The sequence below is a fragment of the Melozone crissalis genome, unplaced genomic scaffold, assembly GCF_028551555.1.
Source record: "Melozone crissalis strain CALT ecotype California unplaced genomic scaffold, PUWL_Pcris_2 ptg000023l_1, whole genome shotgun sequence".
In the NCBI taxonomy this organism is placed as follows: Eukaryota; Metazoa; Chordata; class Aves; order Passeriformes; family Passerellidae; genus Melozone; species Melozone crissalis.
Window position 1 is genome coordinate 21,931,934 of NW_026535801.1, and position 21,465 is coordinate 21,953,398.

At 36.7% G+C, this 21,465-nt stretch overlaps 1 protein-coding gene across 1 annotated transcript in view; it reads right to left on the reverse strand.

Moving 5' to 3' along the window:
- Positions 1–21,465, reverse strand: part of MYO3B (myosin IIIB) — a 188,153-nt gene that overhangs the window by 146,617 nt on the left and 20,071 nt on the right. Inside the window, exons 4-8 of the mRNA XM_054277506.1 lie at positions 16,041–16,224; positions 14,466–14,600; positions 11,151–11,255; positions 10,790–10,889; positions 7,238–7,314 (exon numbers count right to left, since the gene is read on the reverse strand). Coding sequence (XP_054133481.1) covers positions 7,238–7,314; positions 10,790–10,889; positions 11,151–11,255; positions 14,466–14,600; positions 16,041–16,224 — 601 coding nt within the window. The remainder of the gene's footprint in view (positions 1–7,237; positions 7,315–10,789; positions 10,890–11,150; positions 11,256–14,465; positions 14,601–16,040; positions 16,225–21,465) is intronic.

The following is a 21,465-nucleotide window of genomic DNA, read 5'->3' on the forward strand; positions in this document are numbered from 1 at the left end:
ACTGGCAATGTTCCCTGAGGTTTCCTCCAGCTGCCATGTACTTTTCACTTCCATGCTAGCCCAGGTGGAGGTCAGCTCTCCTGGAGGCAAAGGAGGAGGGGATGCATTCTGCTAGATCCTGCTTATGAGGGAGAGCTTGCTGGTGCTGTATGTAATGTCCTTTAAAGTTTGAAACCTCTGTATTCCATTTCAGACTTCTAAATCCACTGCTTTCATCATGGACTTTAAGCAACTTCAGTATAACTCCTTACTGCAGCAGCTTCAGTTTGAGAGTCACAGAAGAGAAGAAAGCAGGGGAAAAACCAGGAGAGTAAAGGCAATTTCCTTCATTTCTTTGAAGAAATGAAAATCTGTATTCAGAAAAAGAAATCTATTTTAAAATCATTTCAAAGTCACTCTCAGAAGATGGCATCTCAGTCACAGGCATTTCAACCATGTGCAGCCATTTAGAGACTTAATTCTATCCCACATTCTGCCACTGACCTGCTGTAAGTTCTTAAGCAAATCACTTCATTTCTATGTCCCTCAGTTCATCCGTGCAGTCTTACCCTATCTATTTAGAGCAACTGTTCCCACTCTTCCCCCCATGCCTCCCCACACTTACACTTGTGCAGTTCCTCTCTGGCATGCCTATGCCTAGTTCCACATGAAGCACAGCTCTGCACTCAAATGCAGTGCTGCATTTCGAGAGGACAGCTAGTATTTCCTAAAAATAATTGCCAGTACCCTGCAGTGCCCCAGCACTTTAATCTCCCAAAAACCAGGATGGAATTTCATAATGTATGTCAAGAGGGAAGTTCCTTCCACACTAGGCTTAATATAGTATCACCTATGTGGCAAATTATTTAATGCTAGTTACCTTCAACTTTAACATTTATTTATAGCATTTATTATTTTTATCCTTTAAATGTGTGGAATTTTAAAATATTTCACTGTTGATTAATCATGATGCCAGATTCTATAAAAGTTCTATAACAGCAACAGCAGATTTGTTTCTATCAGTAAAGTTTTACTCTGAGGACAGTTGTTTGGGGATTTTGTTTTTAAATTATGCTTTCTATCTTATTTCATGTACTGTAATTTACAAGATAAAAAGACTATAAAACTGAAAAACTGTAATAAGAGCTAATTTAATAATCCATCTCTTATCACTAGGTATACAAGAATTGTTATTATACTTTCACAGAAGATATTAAAATATTTTCAAAACTTTTCTTATTAGAGAAGATGTAATATTATTTATCACAACATAAGCATACTTTTCCACTGTAAAACTGTTTTCAAATGGCTTTCAGGCAGAAAAGTAAGGGTATATCCATTCTTGAGATCTATATCCTATTTATACTACGTGGTGGATGCCTACAGTTCATTATAAATCAGCATGCACAAAACTCCTTGCTAAGGAGGCAATTAAAAGTATAGTGAAAACGTGCATATGCAAAAAGCTAATTTTAGCAAATTGACCTTGAATCTCTTGATGTAAGCAAAGGGCTGACAAACAGAATAGGCTGAAATATGACAAGATGAGACTATACTAAATTGCTTCCTTGGAATGTATCACTGTACCTGTTTAAAGTTAATTAAAAACATGAAAGGAAAGATGAAGAGGGACTTTTTACAAGAGCATATAGTGACAGATTAAGAGGGAATGGATTCAACCTGAGAGAGAGTAGGTTTAGATTAGGTATAAGGGAAAAATTATTTACTGTGAAGGTGGTGAGGTACTGGAACAGGTTGCCCACAGAAGCTGTGGATGCCCCATCCCTGAAAGCGTCTAAGGTCATGTTGGATGGGGCCCTGATCAACCTGGTCGAGTGTCCCTTCCTAGGGCAGAGGACTTGGAAAGAGATGATCTTTAAGGTCCCTTCCAACCCAAACCTATGATTCAATAAGCCCAGGTTAGTGATGGGATTATCTTTTCTATGCTGTTTTCCCAATTCAGTATTTAAACTGCACATTAAATGTATTTACAATTAAATTATTTTTTCCCAAATTCTAAGACCTGAATACAGCCCTTATTTTAATAAATATTGGCTTCAGCAGAAAAGTTGACAAAAGGCTTTTGCAAAATTGTAGTTTTCTCTTTGTATATTTTTAAATTACATTAATGCAAGGTACTTATTGGGGTGCTTTTTACCAGCTAGTTTTGTTAATTTTTCATTAGATTATGCAGACACACAACTCTGTACTGAAGCAATGCAAATATTATTCATTGTTTCAGGATTAGACTTATTTCACACACACGATCAGATTTAAAGTTTAAAAAGAATGCAAAGGAACATTGGGAAAAGAAAGACAATTTAAGCTATTCACCTACTGTTCTAACACTTTGGAAATTTATTCTGATCCTCAGATGTACTGAATTTTATCCCAGGAGAATGCCTTGATTCAGCAGGAGAATGGGAAACTGCGTCTGGGGCAATCTTACTGATCATTACTTCCGTCTGCCAGCATGGTAACAATTACTCAAAACACAAAGTTGAAACAGCTTTAAATGATACTGTGACATCTGAAATATCTCTGAAAATAGGAAAATAGACCCAAGATTTTACCTGTGGTTAACTCATTATTACAGAATTCATATATCTTTACCACAATATCACAGCCTTTCCTACACATGTGTCATATGTCATAATTCAACACCTAATCCTTCAAAGGATCAACTATGTTTTAATTATGTTCCTTTTAAAATATAAATATACATTCACCAGTGTCATTTTTAGCAGTTATCAGTAAAATATAACAGCATATTCCCTGCAGTTTTAAATTATCTTCAGCATCTCTCCAGTTCTTTCTCACTTCAAGTATCTTGTTCTATTTCCATTCTTAAAACTAAATTGGGGCCAAACATGTACATATGTCTGTACATGGAGCACATCCTCTTGAGTGTGATCACATGGTATATATAGGACAACCAAGGGATCCTACCCAGCCAGGAAGGGCAGATCCTGCCTGATAAACCTGACCTCCTTTTTTGGCCAGGTGATCTGCCTGGTGGGTGAGGGAAAGGCCGTGGATGCTGTTTACCTGGACTTGATGGTCCTTTGACACAACCTCCTAGAGCACACTCCTGGAAAAGCTGGCAGCACAGAGCTTGGACAGGAGCACTCTTCGCTGGGTGAAGAACTGGCTGGAAGGCTGGGCCAGAGAGTGGTGGTGAATGGTGCTGCATCCAGTGGGTGTCTGCCCACTTGTGGCGCCCCCCAGGGATCAGTGCTGGGCCCAGTTCTGTTTAACATCTCTACTGATGATCTGATTAAGGGCATTGAGCATGCAGCACTACAGGCTGGGGACAGAATGACTGGAAAGTGGCCCAGTGGGAAAAGATGAACAGCAGCTGGTCAACAGCAGCTGAACATGAGCCAGTGCATGCCCAGGTGGCCAAGAAAGCCTGGGGCAATCCTGGCCTGTGTCAGGAATAGTGTGGCCAGCAAGGCTGGGACAATGACTGTCCCCCTGTACTCGGCACTGGTGAGGTCACACCTTGGGTGCTGTGTCCAGTTCTGGGCACCTCAATTCAGAAAGGACATGGAGGTGCTGGAACAGGTCCAGAGAAGGGCAGCAAAGCTGGTGAAGGCTGTGCAGCACAAGTCCTACGAGGAGCAGCTGAGGGAGCCGGGGTTGTTCAGCTTGGAGAAGAGGAGGCTCATCACTCTCTACAACTTGCTGCAAGGAGGGTGGAGCCAGGTGGGGGGGCAGCCTCTTTTTCAAGGCAATCTGAACCAGGACAAGAGGTCATAGTCTTAAGCTGTGTCAGGGACGGTTTAGGATGGACATCAAGAAGAATTTCTTCACAGCCAGGGTGATTAAACATAAACATTAAATATGGACTGCCCAGGGAAGTGATGGAGGCCCAATCCCCAGAAGTGCTTAAGGAAAGTGGCACTCAGTGCCCTGGTCTAGCTGACATAACAGCTGGTCATAGGCTGGACTCAATGATCTCAGAGGTCTTTTCCACCTACTTGACTCTGTAACCCTGTTATTCTATGATTTTCTGAGTTTGTTTCAAGGTCAAGTTTTCAGCTAGATCATGATAATCTACTCGTATGTGTGGAAAAAGAAATCTCAAATTCTGCTTGAACTAGATTTTTTTCAGTTGTGCACTGGAAGTTGGAAACAAGACATGTTAAGGCTTAAAACCACAGATGTTAAGGCAGTTCAGTACAAAAGTTTCAAATCTGAAAATCTGATTCATCCTGCTAGCACATAACACAATTTATTTCAGCACAACAGAAGCAGATTTTAGGTAATTTAAGTGTTTGATAACAGGCAGCTTTAAACACACTAACACTATCCTGCCTTATTTATCTTTTATTGGCATGCTTGTATTCAGTGTTTCAGTTTCTGAGAGTCTACATTTGTAAGCATGAAAAAATATTAATTAGGTTAAACAACAATTATTCATTTTCAGTGAGTCTGCTTTAAAGTTGCTCTCAAACTGACTTATCCTTGTCATGTTCTCTGTTGCTTCCTCACAGCCTAATTTTTACCAGTATTTTCATTTTTCAGCAAAATTTTTGTGAATCACAAGCTCTGCTCAAAACAAATGCTCAAGGACAGATCTTTTTTGTCCTGATACTGCTAAGCAAGCCTCAGAGTCATCAAAAAAAAAAAAAAAAAGGAGCCAAGATGCTTGAGTCACTCAAATATTAAGCAGTTAAGCTGCTACTTTCAAAGCTGCCAGTAAGAACACTGAGTTGAACACCTTCCTTACACCACCCTCAGACACTGCTATTTTCCTATGGGCTTCTGCTATTTCAAGTACCATGCCATATAATCCCTTTGAAATATTTTGCAAACTTAATCTTAGAAGGTGGTTTTCTTCATTTCATAGACCATTTGTGATCCAAGTTGATCTAGTGATTCCAGTTTTCAGTGTGTTTGTCTCCTGCTTATATCCAGTTATTCCTATCTGTCAGCCTTCAACATCCTGCAGCATTCTTCTCCAGGTTTTATTTTCTTGGGGCTTACACTGGAAAATATTTCCTGTCAGCTTTATTCTACTCTGAAACACTACTGTAGTCTCTTCCTCCAAGGCAAACTTTTTCATCTCCCCTCTTCCCTCCTCTTTCAGATTAAATCCATCCTTCTCATTGCCATATGAGACCCCATGATTACCTTATGCATTGACTGAAGTACCTATGTTTCACATGTAGATGAAGTCCAATTGCAAAAAAAAACCCTTCATGCTTTTTGTTTCTCTGATTAGTAACATTTCATTTCCATTCAGTTATTTTATGATATTTTGGGGGTTGAAATAAATTCTATCCCATGTCAAAAACCTTTAGGCAGGAAGATTATTTGTAAATGAGTGCAAAAAACTGAGTTAAGTGCCATTCTAGTGTTTATTGATCTCACCACAATCTCATCTAGAAAACACTCTTCCTAATAAACTGTTACCCAAGCATACCTTTCCATTTTCTTTTTGTTTTATTGCAGTCCTAATCTTCCATCTTTCCCATAAAAATTTGGGTGCATATTTGAAAAATACCAGAAAGATCTCCCCAGAAATAAAGTAAATTACATGCATCCTGCACATCACTTGAAACCTGTCATTTATATGAGCAACTGCAGTGATTTGAGCAAGCATGCTATGCAACCTGTCATTTAAAAGCCATTCCAACAACAGCATAATGGATATCTAAGCACCTTACAGCTGTTGTGCAGATTGGCACACCTATGGAGCCTGGTGTGTCTCACACAGGCATGGAAATGTAATATGGGTTACTATGGCTATCTACTGGGTTGGTTCTTTCAAGAGATCTTTTCAAAACAGGAAGAATTCAAAGCTACACCTGTTCCTGTTTGACATGCCAGGTACATAACATACGTTTATTACATGTGTGCTGTACTTTCAAGTCAAAATTTTTCAGATCAAAATATCTGCTTCTTTCTTTGGCTTTCTGCCACGAGAACAAATATCTTCAACATGGCAGGGAAAATAAATTTGGTATAATTACTGCCCTTGATGGTAATTATTCAAGCAAAACAGAACCGCAAAAAGAACCTATTATAATCCATGTTCAATAAAATCTTTCATAGTATGTCCACTATTATCTAGAGAAGTATTTTATAGAGGTCTCATTTTAGAAATGTCTCCAACCAAGGTGATTCCATAAATAATGCTTTCACAGTGGTTTCTAAGGTATCTTGTGTCTCCTTTGTGACGTAAACTGGTTGTTATGGAGATGGTGAAATATCAACCACTCTTTGTGAGACTGTGCAAGATCAATTTTAGACCCCTTACTGCAGTGTATTTTCTCTGCTCAGCTTTAATCAGCCCTACTTAGCAACAAAAACCAATGCATAAAATTATGAAATGTTGTAAAACAAATGTTTGCACAATACTTTTAACTCTTCAACCTACAGAAATAGACCTGTGTGCATTTGTAATAGATAAATTCCATTCCAAATTCCCCAAAATTCTCAAGGCCTTTAACAGAAAAGAGGCTTGTACTATTACAAAGGCTGAACAACTTACAAACAGACAACTCCTGTTTCAATCCTTGTTTTTAAATTTCATAATCCATATCTTTCAGAAGTACTTTGTGCTCCTTAAAGCAAGGAGTGCAAAGATTGCTATCTTGTAAAGATAAAACACATTGTTGAACAAACTTTACTTTGGTAAAGTATAAACTTGTTCAATAGTGTGTTAAAACCTTTTGGAGCTTCATGAAATAGAAGGCAAAGGGTTATGTCTGGATAATAGTATATAAAATTATGTAAGTAAGGTACTTGAAAATGGGCTAAGCTACCTGTATATTATTTTTACCAATTTTTTAATCTATGTTAGCCCATGTGTCTAAGTTTAAAGGCCCCAGTTAATGATTAAGGCTAAAGAACACATGGGTCACTCAGGGTTTTGCAGTGTGCAAGACTACAGCAAGACTGGAAAGAAGGAATTCCTCCTTCTCCCCCTAGTCCGTATTTACATCACGGACGAGCACCCCAAAATATACAACATTTAACTGGAAATTCATAACATTCTTAGGACCCTCACTTATTTGTAGATTTGCTGTAATTTTATGGAAACACTACAGAGAAGAAAATAATGGTTATTAGAAACCCATTTTGTATACTCTAATAGTATATTACTTTTACTGAACAGAGAACAAGATGTAAAGCAGAAACACAGCCATAAGAGAGGGAAGAAAAGATCCTCTCCTGCCACGGGGAAGTGGCAATAAAGTCTGTATTGCAATGAATGGAGGGAAGCCAGAGAGGCACATTTGCCTACCTCAGGTGCCATCCAAAAGGGGGTTCCCACTGAGGTGTTTCTACGGAGCCTTGTGCTGGTGAGCTGGGCTGAAACACCTACAACAAAACAGAGAAAGAAACTTGGCTTCAAATTTACTGTCATTTCACTAAGTTTATTTCAAGTATCTGGAAAACAAAATCCAAACCTGTGAGCACAGATGCAGAATGCCTGGCCAAAGTAGGTGTAAATTATTTGTTTGATTGATTTCAGTTTGCTGTTTTCTTCAGTTTATCAGAGATTTTTTTTTTTGTGAATGACTCTCAGTTTGAAGCACTTTCATTCAAACTCAAAAATTCCATTGTCACATAAATATCCCAGATTTCTTTCTGCTGTTTTCATAAGTATAAATGGGAACTATTAAAATTACAACTTGACTTTAAAACTTCTGTTTCAGAAATGAACTGCCTGAACATCACAAACAGGGAATTTGTTCATTAGCTCAACAAAACACTTATGCATCTGCTTAAATCTTTCCCTAATGAGAAAAGCTCAGAAGCTCAAGCTCACACTGCAGCTTGTACTTAGGGAATTAAACACATACTTAAAACAAAACATTAGCTTCAGAGCTTTGCTGACTGGGGCTGGACTACTGAAGCACAATTGAAAAAAACAAAAGAATTAACTAGAGTGCAATCCAATGACGTTAACAAATCAGAATGAACTTTGACAGCAAATTTGCTGTGCTCTGGTCAACATATAATTGAATGAGTTCAGTTCAGTAGCATTCCAAAGAGGTGACACAAAAGCCAATATTAACTTAGAAATATATTTTGCTTTAAAAATTTTTAAAAACAAAAGCCACAGAGGTTTGCTCTTTTGGCATTACCCAGAGACAAAAATGAACAGAAACACATATAATATGCATTGACTGCTACCAATAAAAATTAGACTCATAAGTTAAATTGATTGATTTCTGATTCCAACATTCAATTTTATATTTGTTTTTAATTTTTCAGTGTAACTGCAAGCCTTCAGTGATTTTGTGAGTACCGCTGGAAACAGTTAAGGGCTAGCACATACAACAAGCCTCTGTTCATTTCACTGTGATCTCTCTGCAGCCACCTTAATTCACAGCTGCTGTCTAGGGATATTCCAAAACAGAATACCAAAGAGCTGAGAGAGAGTGAGCATAAGTACAAATGAATGATAAGTTGCAGACATTTTAGGTCAATTTACTGTGACCAGCATTTATTCAAATATGTTATGCTGTCGGCAGCCATTGAGGGAAGAAACGTGTGTTATGTTGAAAAAATAAGCTGTAAAGTCATCCAGTAAAGAAAAACCTCAATTAAAGATATCTGTGTAACCCTCTCTGTGACCTAATATCCATATGTACAGCCTTGAATATGAAGCAGCTTTTTAAAAATCAAGATTTTGCCTCATTCTCTCGACTGAAAGAATAACATTCACTGAATAGGTCATAATTTAATTTTTTTAACCCCATTGACTTGAATTCTCATTTCTTATTTAATATATCCAATCCTATACTAAATTTAAAATTATTATTTTCTTTTTCTTTTGACATATTTCCTTCCCCACTCACCAAGCAACAAATCTGCTTAACATTCCCACAAAATGGCAGAGGATTATTAGTTCCAGGGATTAACCTAAAAATATCCAAAGCATCCACTGTGTTTGGGTACTTAATCTGAGATCTTTCAATTGTCAGGCATTCCACAAGCCTCAAGTACAGCTATAACAGATCTCAGCTGCGGTACAAGAACACACAGTTCTTCTGCAAAGCAGGACAATGTGTTTCAAACTGACTATTGGGAAAATGAGGAACTGCCTTTGATGTAAGTGACCCTCTAGCAGAAGGAGGAATAATCTCCCATTTTACATCATTCAACTTTCTCAACTGCAAGTCCCTTCTCTTCCTGAATTCCTTGGAATTTCACTATTTATCTTCTACTTTCTGCAAAAAAATGAGACAAAACAGTTCTACAAACAATATCACCTGTGACTCAGTCCCAATTCCCAGAGACGGTTCTGTGGCTATAGCAGTGGACTAAGACAGGAAAAAGAGCAACTTAATAAAAGCTTGGCACCTGATACTTCTTTAGTCAGAAAGCCCATGGACATATTGGCATTTCTTGGCATTTCCTAACTGTTAAGCAGTAGGGAACACCTGAGATTTAAGTCTCATTTCTTTTCTGAGCCTGCCATATTTGTTGCAATTTTCTAGTGCTACTGTCCTAACATACAAAGTAAGAGAAAACCTCTGAAACCTAAATATAGACTCAGAGACCCATGGGACACCACAAAGATTGGGAGTCTCAGTTTCACTGAATGTGCCACTTGGGGTGGAGCACACTAGCCTGTCTTTAAGGCCTTTAATACATCTGATAAAAACACTTTGCTTTGGGGAGAAAAGCTAACTTTTCCCATAATGGACTAAAACCAAAGATTAGACTGCCAAAATTCCCCCAAATGAGAAGGGATCTTCCTCTCTTCTATGAGGTCAGGGACTCACTCCAAATTTTCCTTCAGGTCATAAGTTTCTCCTAGTACTATTTTAATTGCTGCCTTTATAATTCAAATAATGAAATTTTGTCCCTAGTAGATACTAAGGAATCTCTTATGTGACAACTTACTTTAGCATCTTCAATAAATTTATAATACCATGACATCACCAGTACACAATTTTCTTTCCACTGTATAAATTTAATATTTTAGGATTTTCAAAAAATATTATTTGCAGATTTTTTTGACATATCATTCTACCCTATTCTCATTTTGTGAACATTTCTCTTTACCTTCATGCACTGCTAAACAAACATGTCATTCATTCATTATTTGCAGTGGTAATTACCTTATGCATTATATGGTTTCATTAATAAATCATATTACTAATGATCTGCTTCTGTTACTTTTAATAAAATTGTTCACTCCCTTGCATACTTATCTGAGGGACAAAAGTTTTGTTTATTTTTTTTTCTAAGTGCACATTCAAAGGAATAAAATTTGAACTGGCTTTAAACCCATTGCCAAGTGCCTTTCTACCACCCCCTCCCTCCCTTTCTCTCTCGTTTCTTATGACATATCCAGACTGGTAATGCTCAAATCTAAGAGCAATAATCACTAATTAAATGGATGTTGGGTTTTGGACCCAAGGGACTATTTTACCTTCTGCTCAGAGGGGGAAAAAAATATGCTTAAGGCTATCAAAGCCATTTCAGAAAGAATGTTTCCTTTTCATATGCAAAAGACAGAATATCTAAATTTAAATTAGGACAACTGCCCTGAAACTGACATTTCTTCTAAAACGCAAAAGAGCTTTGTAAATAAAATGCTAGCTTCAGAATTTTAAAAATTATTAAATTATGTTTAAGCTTTTAAAAATTAAAACTCTATTACTGATTTTTAGTTAGAAGTTTTATGCTTGCTCTAATCAGGTTCCTTTTGCATTTTTCCTTATTAAAATAATTCTGAGTATGCTTCTGAAAAAGTCTCTGCCTTCCCAGGGGAAAGGGAACAGAGCCTTTGGCTAAACTGCATGTATCAAGAAAACAAAGGGCAAGTGGTCATTACCAAAGTCAACGAGCTTGACTCCACCTTCTGTTGTCAGGAGAATGTTGTTCCCTTTCACATCCCGATGAATGATCCGGTTATTGTGTAAATGCTGAAGGCCCTATATAACAGCAGTAAGAAAAATAAGTTTATTCCCTTATTTAAAAACAATTACCCTGTTATTAAGGAATGTAATGAAGAAAATCTGTACACACTCTACAGAAACAGCTGTCCACTGGATGACATGCCTTTATACAACCCCTGCTGTTGTAACAGCCCATGTAATACTGCTCCCACTCCCACACTAGAAATGGAGAGTGTATGTATGCAATAAGTGAATTGCAGCCTCTGCTGTCACTGCAAGCCCAATGAAGATCCTTACCAAGAGAGCCCCATACAAGATGTATGAGATGACAGCTTCATCCAGTCTTCGGCCACACTTGAGCAGGCCCTTGACAAGCTCTGTGACAGAACCTCCGTTGCACAGCTGGAAAGGGGGCAGTTGTGAGGAGGGAGAAAAAGCAAGTCCTCAGTTACTCAATATACTTGTTTAGGCTATAAACACCTACCATGCAAAATTGTGCTACAACACATGTCAGGGAACAACAGAACTCTTTTTATTGGTCATGTTAATATAAATCACAGCAGCCTGAGTAAGGGGAGGGAAGAGAAAACTGAAAATTGTAAAGTGCAATTTATAAAATGCAACAAAAAAGATAAAAATAATATGAACAAGACTGTATCTCAAAAGAAGATTCATACATCCAATTTACATTATTTGAGTATTTTCACAATACGTGCATTGTCTTTTTGAAAAAATCCTTCTCTCCAAAGGCCAGACAGAAAAGATTGATGCTCTTGATAACGGGGAAGCAACAAATTAGTCACTTTAAACTTTCACTCCATCAATGCTCCTGATGGCAGGCAATATAAAATAGATAGAAGCCATATATCTATACTCAGATTTGATGCCATATACTGTCAACAACAGAGAAACATTCTAATCTAGAGAAGCAGCTTCTTGCAAGCATTTTCTACTAATTGGCTCCTAAACATCAAAAGAGGAGGAGAAAAGGTAAAATTAGAATTTTTGAAAACATGTTGTCGTCCACACCTTAAGTTTACTGTCCATACCATTCTAAGCAGGTATTGATATCCATCCTTTCTCCTCTCACTTTCCTTTAATTACCTTGATATTCACAATTGTTTGACCAAAAAAGAAAAAGATGGGAGAATTGATTGTCTTTCTTTTGCTGAATTTTCTCATCTATGCTGGTTTGTGGCCAGCACCCTTACCAATGTTCCTGCCAGAGAATCACATGCATTTCAACACAAGTTCATTTAACATTATCAGTTTGAAATACCACAGCATAAATCAGGAAAATAGTATGAAGTTATACAAACTCTCAAGATTTGCATCTTTCAAATAGCTTTTATGAAAGAATGTGCATCAATTCAACCACTAAGTTCTGTTATATGCCAATCCTTTCCTTACCTTATTACTAACTTCCCCTTGCATCAAAAAAAAATTTCACTAGACTATAAGTTTGAGTCAATGGAAAAGGACCTTGAGGCAAAATTTCATCACTTAAAATATTGACAAATTCTGTAGGAATTTGGCTTTATTTTTTAATTCATTAGCAGGGAATGTTTTTCTTATATCTCATAAATTTGTGGGAGCATTCAAGTCAGCATCAACGATCAAAAGAAATTTGATGTATTTACATGAAACTGCATCTTATTCTTCCCATGGTTAACCATTTGCTGACAAGTCATTAGCTAAAGTTTTCTTCGCATTGCTTTCATTGCATTAAATGTTCTGTTTAGACTATTTAACTAATGGTCTAATTAATTAATTATAAATAATAATAATAATAAATTAATAAATTAAATAAATTTAGACTATACCAAATTTATCTCTAGCCTACAAATAAAATATATAAAAGTATGCCTGAACTTAAAAAAAACCCCAACTGGTCACAACTGAAAACTAATACAGACTGATAGCTGTTTGGTAGGATATGGTAAATGAATGCCTGACTCAAAAATGTATCCCACAAACACTACTGCAGCAGTGCCACTACTCTTGAAACTCAGCAAAGACCTTGAACAAAATGAATCTGTCACCTTCATTACCACTTTACACCTAATGGTAATACTTCAACAGGTGTAGAGATGTACTTTTATATGATAAAGTTGAGAAGTTTGCTTCACTTTTGTCCAAGACTTGCATCATCATAAAAATACTTAAGGTGTCACTTTTGCCACCCTTCCTCATCACAAACATTTATCAAAGTTAAGTTCCTGCTTGTAGTGAGTAAACATGGCAAAATTGTGCCTGAAGGAAAAAAAAAATCCATCTTTTTATTACAAATTTTGGGAGTCACACATCAAATAACTGTATTTCATCAAAGACTCAGGGATCAAAGTCTGAATACTTTGTATATTCCCTTTTACTGAAACAAGTCATTAATTTATAATATCACAAGTCACTGTTATGCATGGATAAATATGGTGTAAACTCCAAGGCAAGGAATAGTTTGGGTTGTCTGATAAATTGTTCCATATAAGAAAAAACACATTTTTTTATAATGTCAAATTTCTTCCAAAATCTGGATTATGTGTACCAAAAGTCACCTGAAATGCATACTGATAAAGTACACCCACAACTTGTTCAAATTCTACATTCAGTTTTATTTCAGAGTAAACGAGGATTTTGTTCCATAAAACTCTGTCATTTGGCACAAGACTCTTTTATTAAAAATAAAAACAAAGGAAACCAAGTCCAAACAACACAAAGCACGCATACAAAAAACCAACACCAAATCAAAAATACTAAGGTCACTTTTCAAAAGTTACTGAAATTTAAGAGGAAACACATTCAAAAGTTGTTATTCAAGCTACATACTGCTCCAGTACATAAAAGTTAGATGTTCTGCTGTGATTCCACAAGTTGTAATGGAAATAAAGATTCCCCATTCAAGAACGGGGAGTGGAATTTTTAAAACAATCAATAATTAAAAAGTGAGTCCTAGCTTTTATCAGTCTAGTTATAAAGGAAAGAAATGCTTGAATGGTTTGCCTGTGCAGAGTTCTGCATCAATTAAGCCTAGAAAGAAATCCTCATTTTACAACCATCTTTGGCAGTCACCTAACTTTGGTGGAAACAAGACCACCAAGATACATTTGACATTGTAAGATTACTGATTGGCACTGAAAAAGAAGAGTGAATAGAAGGCATTTCTGTTGCTAGGTTTCCAACAACCACCAGCCTCTAGTTTAAAATTACCATAGAAGAGACTTTCCCATTACACTTTCTCTGTTGACTTTTGCAGTAGGCAGCTTATTTGTTAACTACCCTCCACGTCACTACTTCATCATCCTTTGCACTCTCCTCAAATGCTTGAGTTCTCCAAAAAGTTTAAATAAATGTCTTATCTAATGTTTCCTCTAACAAGAAAAAAAAAAAAAAGAGCTGCTTATTTTGGAGGCATAATGTAGCAACTCAAACAGAAATTAAATGCAAGACCATTTCCAATTAAACACATTTTGAAGTTTGGATGTGATTTTCAACAGTAGGCTAGGACACATCATCCTATGAGAAAATCATGAAAGCCTGTGACTCTTTTAGCAATAACAAACAAAAATCCAACCACATATGCTAAGGTAAGATGTAATATTGTCAAAATGTTTTTACCTCAAGTACTAGCCAGAGCTGTCCTCCCACATATTGATCTGCTTTGTAAAACATTCCATAAAATCTAACAACGTTAGGATGATTGGGAAGAAACTGCAAAATATTATATTCAGCTTCAATTTCTTCATCTACATCCTAAATAAAAAACACAAACATACAGAACATATAAAGACAGCGACTCCAAATAAAGTAAGAACAAACTGTCATGGATAAAATGAATGAATTTTTCTTAGTTTGTACTTTTAAATAGTTTTACTTTCATGCAGCTAAAAGTACACTATACTGGTCATTTAATGCATATAGAATTGTGACAATTGGGCTCTTCTTATATATAAAAAAGTAAAGCCCGTGTAAATCAAGCAGTTGTTCTTCAAGAATTCTTTCTGCACATAACATACTTAAGAAAATTAAAAATTATAATTAACTCTGCTCAGTTGTGCAAGTAAGAAATTTACACATGTATGACTTTTAACCTGTTTTTAATCACGCATGTTTTAACATGTGAGCTAAACTTAAATACATGAATCATTGATTTATTCCTTTTTCTATGCTCATAAGATAGGACTAAACAAAGAACCATTTCACTAAGCCTCAAAGTGGCCCATCAATAAAACCAAATATGTCTTACGATGAATGACATTTGCCAGAAACAATGAAAGAGACACAAAACAACCACCCATGAAATAGTAAAATGTTACTAGGCACTTGTTAATGAAAGAATTCTGTGACAGTTACAAAATAATGTTTATACCAGCACACAGGCCACAACTCAGAACAGTGCTTAAGCGCTCAAACTTTGCTCATTTCTGCACCGACTTGGCTATTAGAAAATTTAAGCCTGTGCCTTCCCCAGATCCATACAAGAGAAAACCACAATGAATTCCAATCATGGTTGATGACAGAAACATAACATTTTTTAGTAAATATTTCAGCCCAGCTATCATGATCAAACTCCAGCTTGATGCAACCTGAACAGCTGTCAGTTAAATTTTCCATTGAAAACTAGGGCCTTGGTTCTCATGGGAAGCTAGGCATTTAATACCCACTAAACCAGAGCTGGCACAGAACTACCTCTGAGGATCTGGGATGTCTGCTTCTCTTTTCATCTTCATTATTGCCTCACACTATTATCTGCTTATAAATGGTAACTGTAAAATATCATAAAGTTCACAGTGTTCCTATGATGTGAAAATTAATTCTTTTAGGGAGTACACAGAATAAAACAAGAACATTAAGGTTAACTGCATCTTGTCTTTTCCCTGCTACAGTGGGCCCTATGAGGAATGCCTCTGTGGCATTCCTCACGATTTGCATGCTCCAAGCAAAGATAACTAAATTTGTAGCAGAAGAATTACATTGATCTAAAACAGAAACTAGGCAAATTCTGTCCTCAGATAAGATGATGAAATTCTAAGTTGCCATTCAGTTGCTGGTACTAAACTCCTCCTGTAAATGCATTCTGTAAAACTGTTCCCTTCTGGATGTTCTCAATATGTTACACATTCGATTTATATCTCAAGTTTAAGAATTCTTTTAAATTAACATTGAAGTTAAAGTTTAACAGTTTTTACTTACACTGACAGGATCCAGAATCTTTACTGCGGCCAAGCTTCCATCTTTCTTATTAGCAACCTTATAGACTTTACCATAAGTGCCTTTCCCAATGGTCTCTATAATTTCCCAGGTATCTGAGGGATCAGCTAATGATTCTAGTCCAATCATACTGCAATTATATTGAAACAATCCATACAATGGCTTCCTGGAAAATAAAGCAGACATACATACCATGGGAAGCCCTAAGTAACTTGGTACTAAAGAAGGCATCCTTTGATAAAGAAATCAAATATTGTCCTAATTTAAGAAGAAATACAGATAGAATCACAAATGAAAACCAGACAGAAATGTAAGATCACTCAATGGAAAGAAAACACTGGAGACTGCTTCTCCTTCCTTAGTTTAGTGTATTATTTGCTTCAAACATTGTCCCATATGCAGCACCATTCTAAACACATTTTAACAACTTCTGACAAAATCTACCCTTCCCTTTACTGCACACCTTTCAATGGACATTTTACACAACTGAATTAACACAGCTCATTAAATGAGGTCCTATTTCTGGTTTTAAAAAGCCATGTCAGGGTATTTCCATGAGCTTGTGTAATGCCCCCTGGAGACTGCCAGACAGGCATTCAGTAGGTACAGCCTCATAATATCTGATATATATGAAACAGGGCTACATACAGCTAACAAAAGTTAAGAATTGGCTGGTTGGTATCAAAATACAAGCCAACTTGAAAATGAGCAACAGGTACATCACTGGGGTGATCTATCACTGTTGGGCTGTTTCCCAACAACTGCACTTGGCTCTCTGTCAGTCAGTCAGAGTGCTATGGTCTGTTACACTGGCCAAACACTTCAGATCATCTTCAGGTGAGGGGCCTTGTTTCCCCAGATACTCCTGAGTGGATCCTGCAGCAAATGGACCATTGCAGCCTATGCAAAGGGTGCCTTTTCACCCTGGAATTACATATATGGTAAGTTCTGGAAATTAGGAAAACGTCAGTACCATTTTAGGATTTCATGTAAAGTAATAGTAGTTCATCTTGTCCCTGAACTGGAATAATAGAAAGGAAAGATTAAATTTAAGATGGTATTAACTTAACTTTCCCATATTCATCATCATTAGAGAAGTTCACTGGTTGATGGCTTCTCTGAGAAAGAAAATTTTTTGCCCACTTGGTGGCTGTCAGTAGGTATATTAGCTATGTGCACGCTTAACCAGGAGATGTAAAGTCCAAGTGTGTCCGATCATAAGAGTGTGACAAAGGCAACTGAAGGCAACACCACCACTGACTGCAAAAGTTCCCAATCTTTGGAGATGGACCAACAAGCACCTCAAACATACACTTACATTTTAAGGTTTCAGCCATTTCTTTCTAAGCACACCTGATAGCTGCAGATCTGCCTGAAATAATTTTTAAAACTTGCTGTCTTACCTCTTCACCATTTCTAGCATCAGTGATAACCAGAGAAAACCTCTACTTCCCTTCTTGGTAAACCTGTATTTGCACCAAAGCTGATGCCAAATAATGTATGAAACTGCTTTGGTCTCTTTACCAAAAGAAGGCCAAAAAAAAAAAAAAGAAGAAAAAAAGGGGTGGAAGTTTAAAAAAAAAAGGCAGAATCATTATAATTTATCTGCTATAATAATATAAGTTATTAGGACAGCTCCTCAATATTTGATCCAATCCAGCATGCTGCAAATAAAGAACAGTATTCTGAACACATAAACCTAGTACATTAACAGAGAAGGAGGTGAGCTGAAAGACTTCTCTGAAATCAGTGAACAGACTGTACTACATGCATTGAAACAGCAGCTACAGATACGGAGCTCCTGATAAGCCAACCTCAAGAACAAGGTTTGCTTGCAGGGTGGGTGTGGTGGAGAATACAAAGATGGGAACAGCTGCATCTCACAAAAAAAAGCAACACAACAAGGTATTGAACAGATGTTTTTAATGCCTTAAGTAAAATGCTAAAGACATTCATGTGCAAAGAAAGAGAAGAGAAGAGAATAGACTGGAAATAGCTGTGATACAACCTTACATGGAAAACAAAGACAGATTGAAAATAAGATCTCTGTAACTATGAGAACTACCCTATCACACAGATTTGCCAGAAAATTATGCATGGCACTCTTTGTACCAACACAATATTATGATGTGTCCTCAAAGCAATTGTTGTGGATAAATACATCTTTCCTTAAAAAAAGAAAAAAATCTGATGCCATTGCCTGCTCTTGTTCTGAAAATTATAACCCTTAAAATGGTATTTCCAAACATTTAATTTCATTTACAAACATTTCATTTACATTAACATTTCTTTGTGCCAGAAGACAATGTTGGCAAAATAAAATCTAATGCAAAATTTTTACAGATGGAATCATGATGGATGACTGAAGAAAAATTTTGGTGAGCATTTTAGTGAATTGTGATAACGTGGCAGCATTTACAGATGGTATATTTATGCATTACTTGGAATCACAGATGTGAAATTTGTACCATAAGCCTGCTTAAACCAAAACAAGCTCCTCTTGAAATCAAGTAATGTCTATCTAAATAAGGCTCTACACCTGTCATCTGTAAAAATACCTTTTGCATCTATGACATCACTGCATTCCTACAACAGAACAATTATTTTACAGTACAAAAAAGCAAAAGAATAGTATCTGCTATATCTTCAATAATGTAAAATCTGGATTTAAAAAACCTGAAACCACCACAAAATGTAAACATTATGGGGAATGGCTGAAGTTGTGAAGTAAGTTTGTGCTTTTCTTTTTCTATTTCCTGATTTGTTAAGCTTCATAAATTAAAACATCCTTATTTTAACAAGGGCTGCCATTCACTTTTTATTTATACAGTGAAAAGTTATGTATGAACCCAACCACTTCTGCAACAACCACACATTCAGAAGACCTTAACACTAAAATATTGCACCTGAAATTTATTTATGAAAAAAGTTCTCCTTTTACTCCCCTCACATAAGGCCTCACATAGCTCTGGGCTTTGAAATGATGTATAAAGATTGGCTTCTATCTGTAAAAAACTCAGCAGTACCCTCCCCAGAAGAAGCCTCAACATATTAGAGACCTACCAATTACAAATATTTCTGTCATCAGTTATAGAAAACTTCTCAGTAATTAAATTTGTTTGTTCTAGGAAAGCAAAATAGACAACACCAGATGCTGAAAAACCACACTTTGGCAATTAACTCTACTGGCTAGGGAACATATTACACAAAGCTATTTGGGACTGCACATGTTTATGCACTTTGAGGCAGGACTACATGCCACCAACAAACCCCTAGTGCTCTACCCTGTGTTGCACACTTGGGGAAAGGCAGAATGAAAGCACAGGGCCAACCTGATGGAGTCTACTCAAGCTGCTCTGCGGGACAAAGAGCATGATTTTTTTCTTCTAAGAGATAGTAACTTAAATCTTGAAAAAGCTGACCAACCAAGACAAACAATAGGATTAGACAAATATTTATTAATAGGCTTCAGCCACTGACAGTTTCTTTCTTTTATCCATGAAAAGAGATATTCCCCATCAAAGTAAATTTCACGATTCACTCATAACACCTGACTTCTTCTATTTTGTAAACCTTTACTGTCAGAACAAATTAAATCAGACCAGACACGACAGACTAACTTAAATGGCAGCCAGAAAAATGTGCAACCAACATTTTTCTACTTTTAAATAAAATATTTCTCTTGAAGATCAACATTAGAATCAATGACTGGATATTATCATCCCTTATCAGTACCCTCATGATAAAGTGACTACATGTATTATGTACATCATAGAAGATACCATAAAAAAAGTATAGGTTACAGACAGTGCACAAATCACTTTTCCATCTGTGAACCACAGCCTTTCAACTGTATTCCATGGCTCTAAACAGCCTCAGGAAAGCCATCTAGAAAAATACGTGGTGTCCCAGAGGTTCTACTGTGATACTCGCACCTAGGTTGTGAAAGCAAAACAAAAAATTCCAAACTCTATATTCAACATGCAGGTATTGTTAATGAGATAATTACAACTGGAATAAAATCAGCAACTTCTCCTCACAAATTTATTATCACAGCTCTCTTCCTCAAAAATTACAGGAAGAAAAGGGACTCACAAGCCAGAGAAACAGCTTTACAATTATTGTTCTATTTTCACTACCGCTTCACTCAACTCCTACACACAACAGTGAATCCCTTCTGCATTCCAAAATGCACCCTCTTCTACTTACAGCAAGAGGCATTATCTATAGAGATTGCAGAATTAGTAAGAGTCTCACTTCAGCCTGGTGCTTTCTAACAATCATGATACACAGTACTAGAGAGTTGTGAGTTCTCTTATAGCTGGTAGGGACACGATAGCAATACCAGCCAATACCAGTGAAAGTAGTGAAAATCCTGCTTCCATACAAATAACGCAGAGACAGGGCTCCTCTCTGCAATGTTCCATTTGTCTCAGCCCTCTTGTCTCTCTCATGAAACAGCTGGCTTCAGTAAATGCAGTGTAAATGCACTTCTGGCATTTACATGCACCGTGGAAGAGTAACAATGACATATTCAAAAGTAAGGTATTTCACTCTTTGCAGAGAACTCAGTATTGCTCCCAGGACACTGAACAGTAACTCTGTGGCAGAAGAATTCAGAAGGTGAAGTTGACATTATTAGCTACAACCTCACCTAGCCATGACAGACCCTATTCTGCTGGTTAGTAGGGGTCACACACAGACAGCTACCTCAGAAGCAATTGTTAGAGGAATTAATGAACCAACAAAAGGCACAAGAAAATCAATAGTCAGAACAGCATCCTCTGCTACTCTCCTCCTGCTATTTCTCACTGGCTACATTAAAACAAAGAGAATGTCAATATCTTGAAATTAAGCATACAAAAAAAATCTATGAAGACACCATCCTATAACTGTTCTCAGTTGGGCCCAGAAAGAGAGACTGCAGAATGTGCTGTGGATAGTTTTTTTGAGATGAAAGTTAATGATGGAAGAAGATGAAGGAGAAGGATAAAAGCATGTTCAAAAGCTATTATTGATGCTATAAAACTTATAAACAAAAAAAGAACCATACTTTAGCTGATCACATATTTTCGCTATGCAAACATAAGGCACAGAACAAGACAACCAGAATAGAACTGCTGTTATTTATAGATGAAAGGTAGATCTCTGAGAACACTCCAGCAAAATTCAGTTCACAGAACAAGTCTCACTTGAATACACAAGCCACGAAATCAACTCTGGGTGCTCAAACTGGAAACAGAGAGAACATAAGTAGGAACACATGTTCTCTTTCCACATATTCTAACTTAAAGTTTTTATTATTTGTGCTTACATACATTCTATTTGTCTACATAAAGTCCTTTAAATTCAGGAGTATCTGCATTATTTTCTTTTCTTTTGGTTCCTTTGTGTGGATGGACTAGAT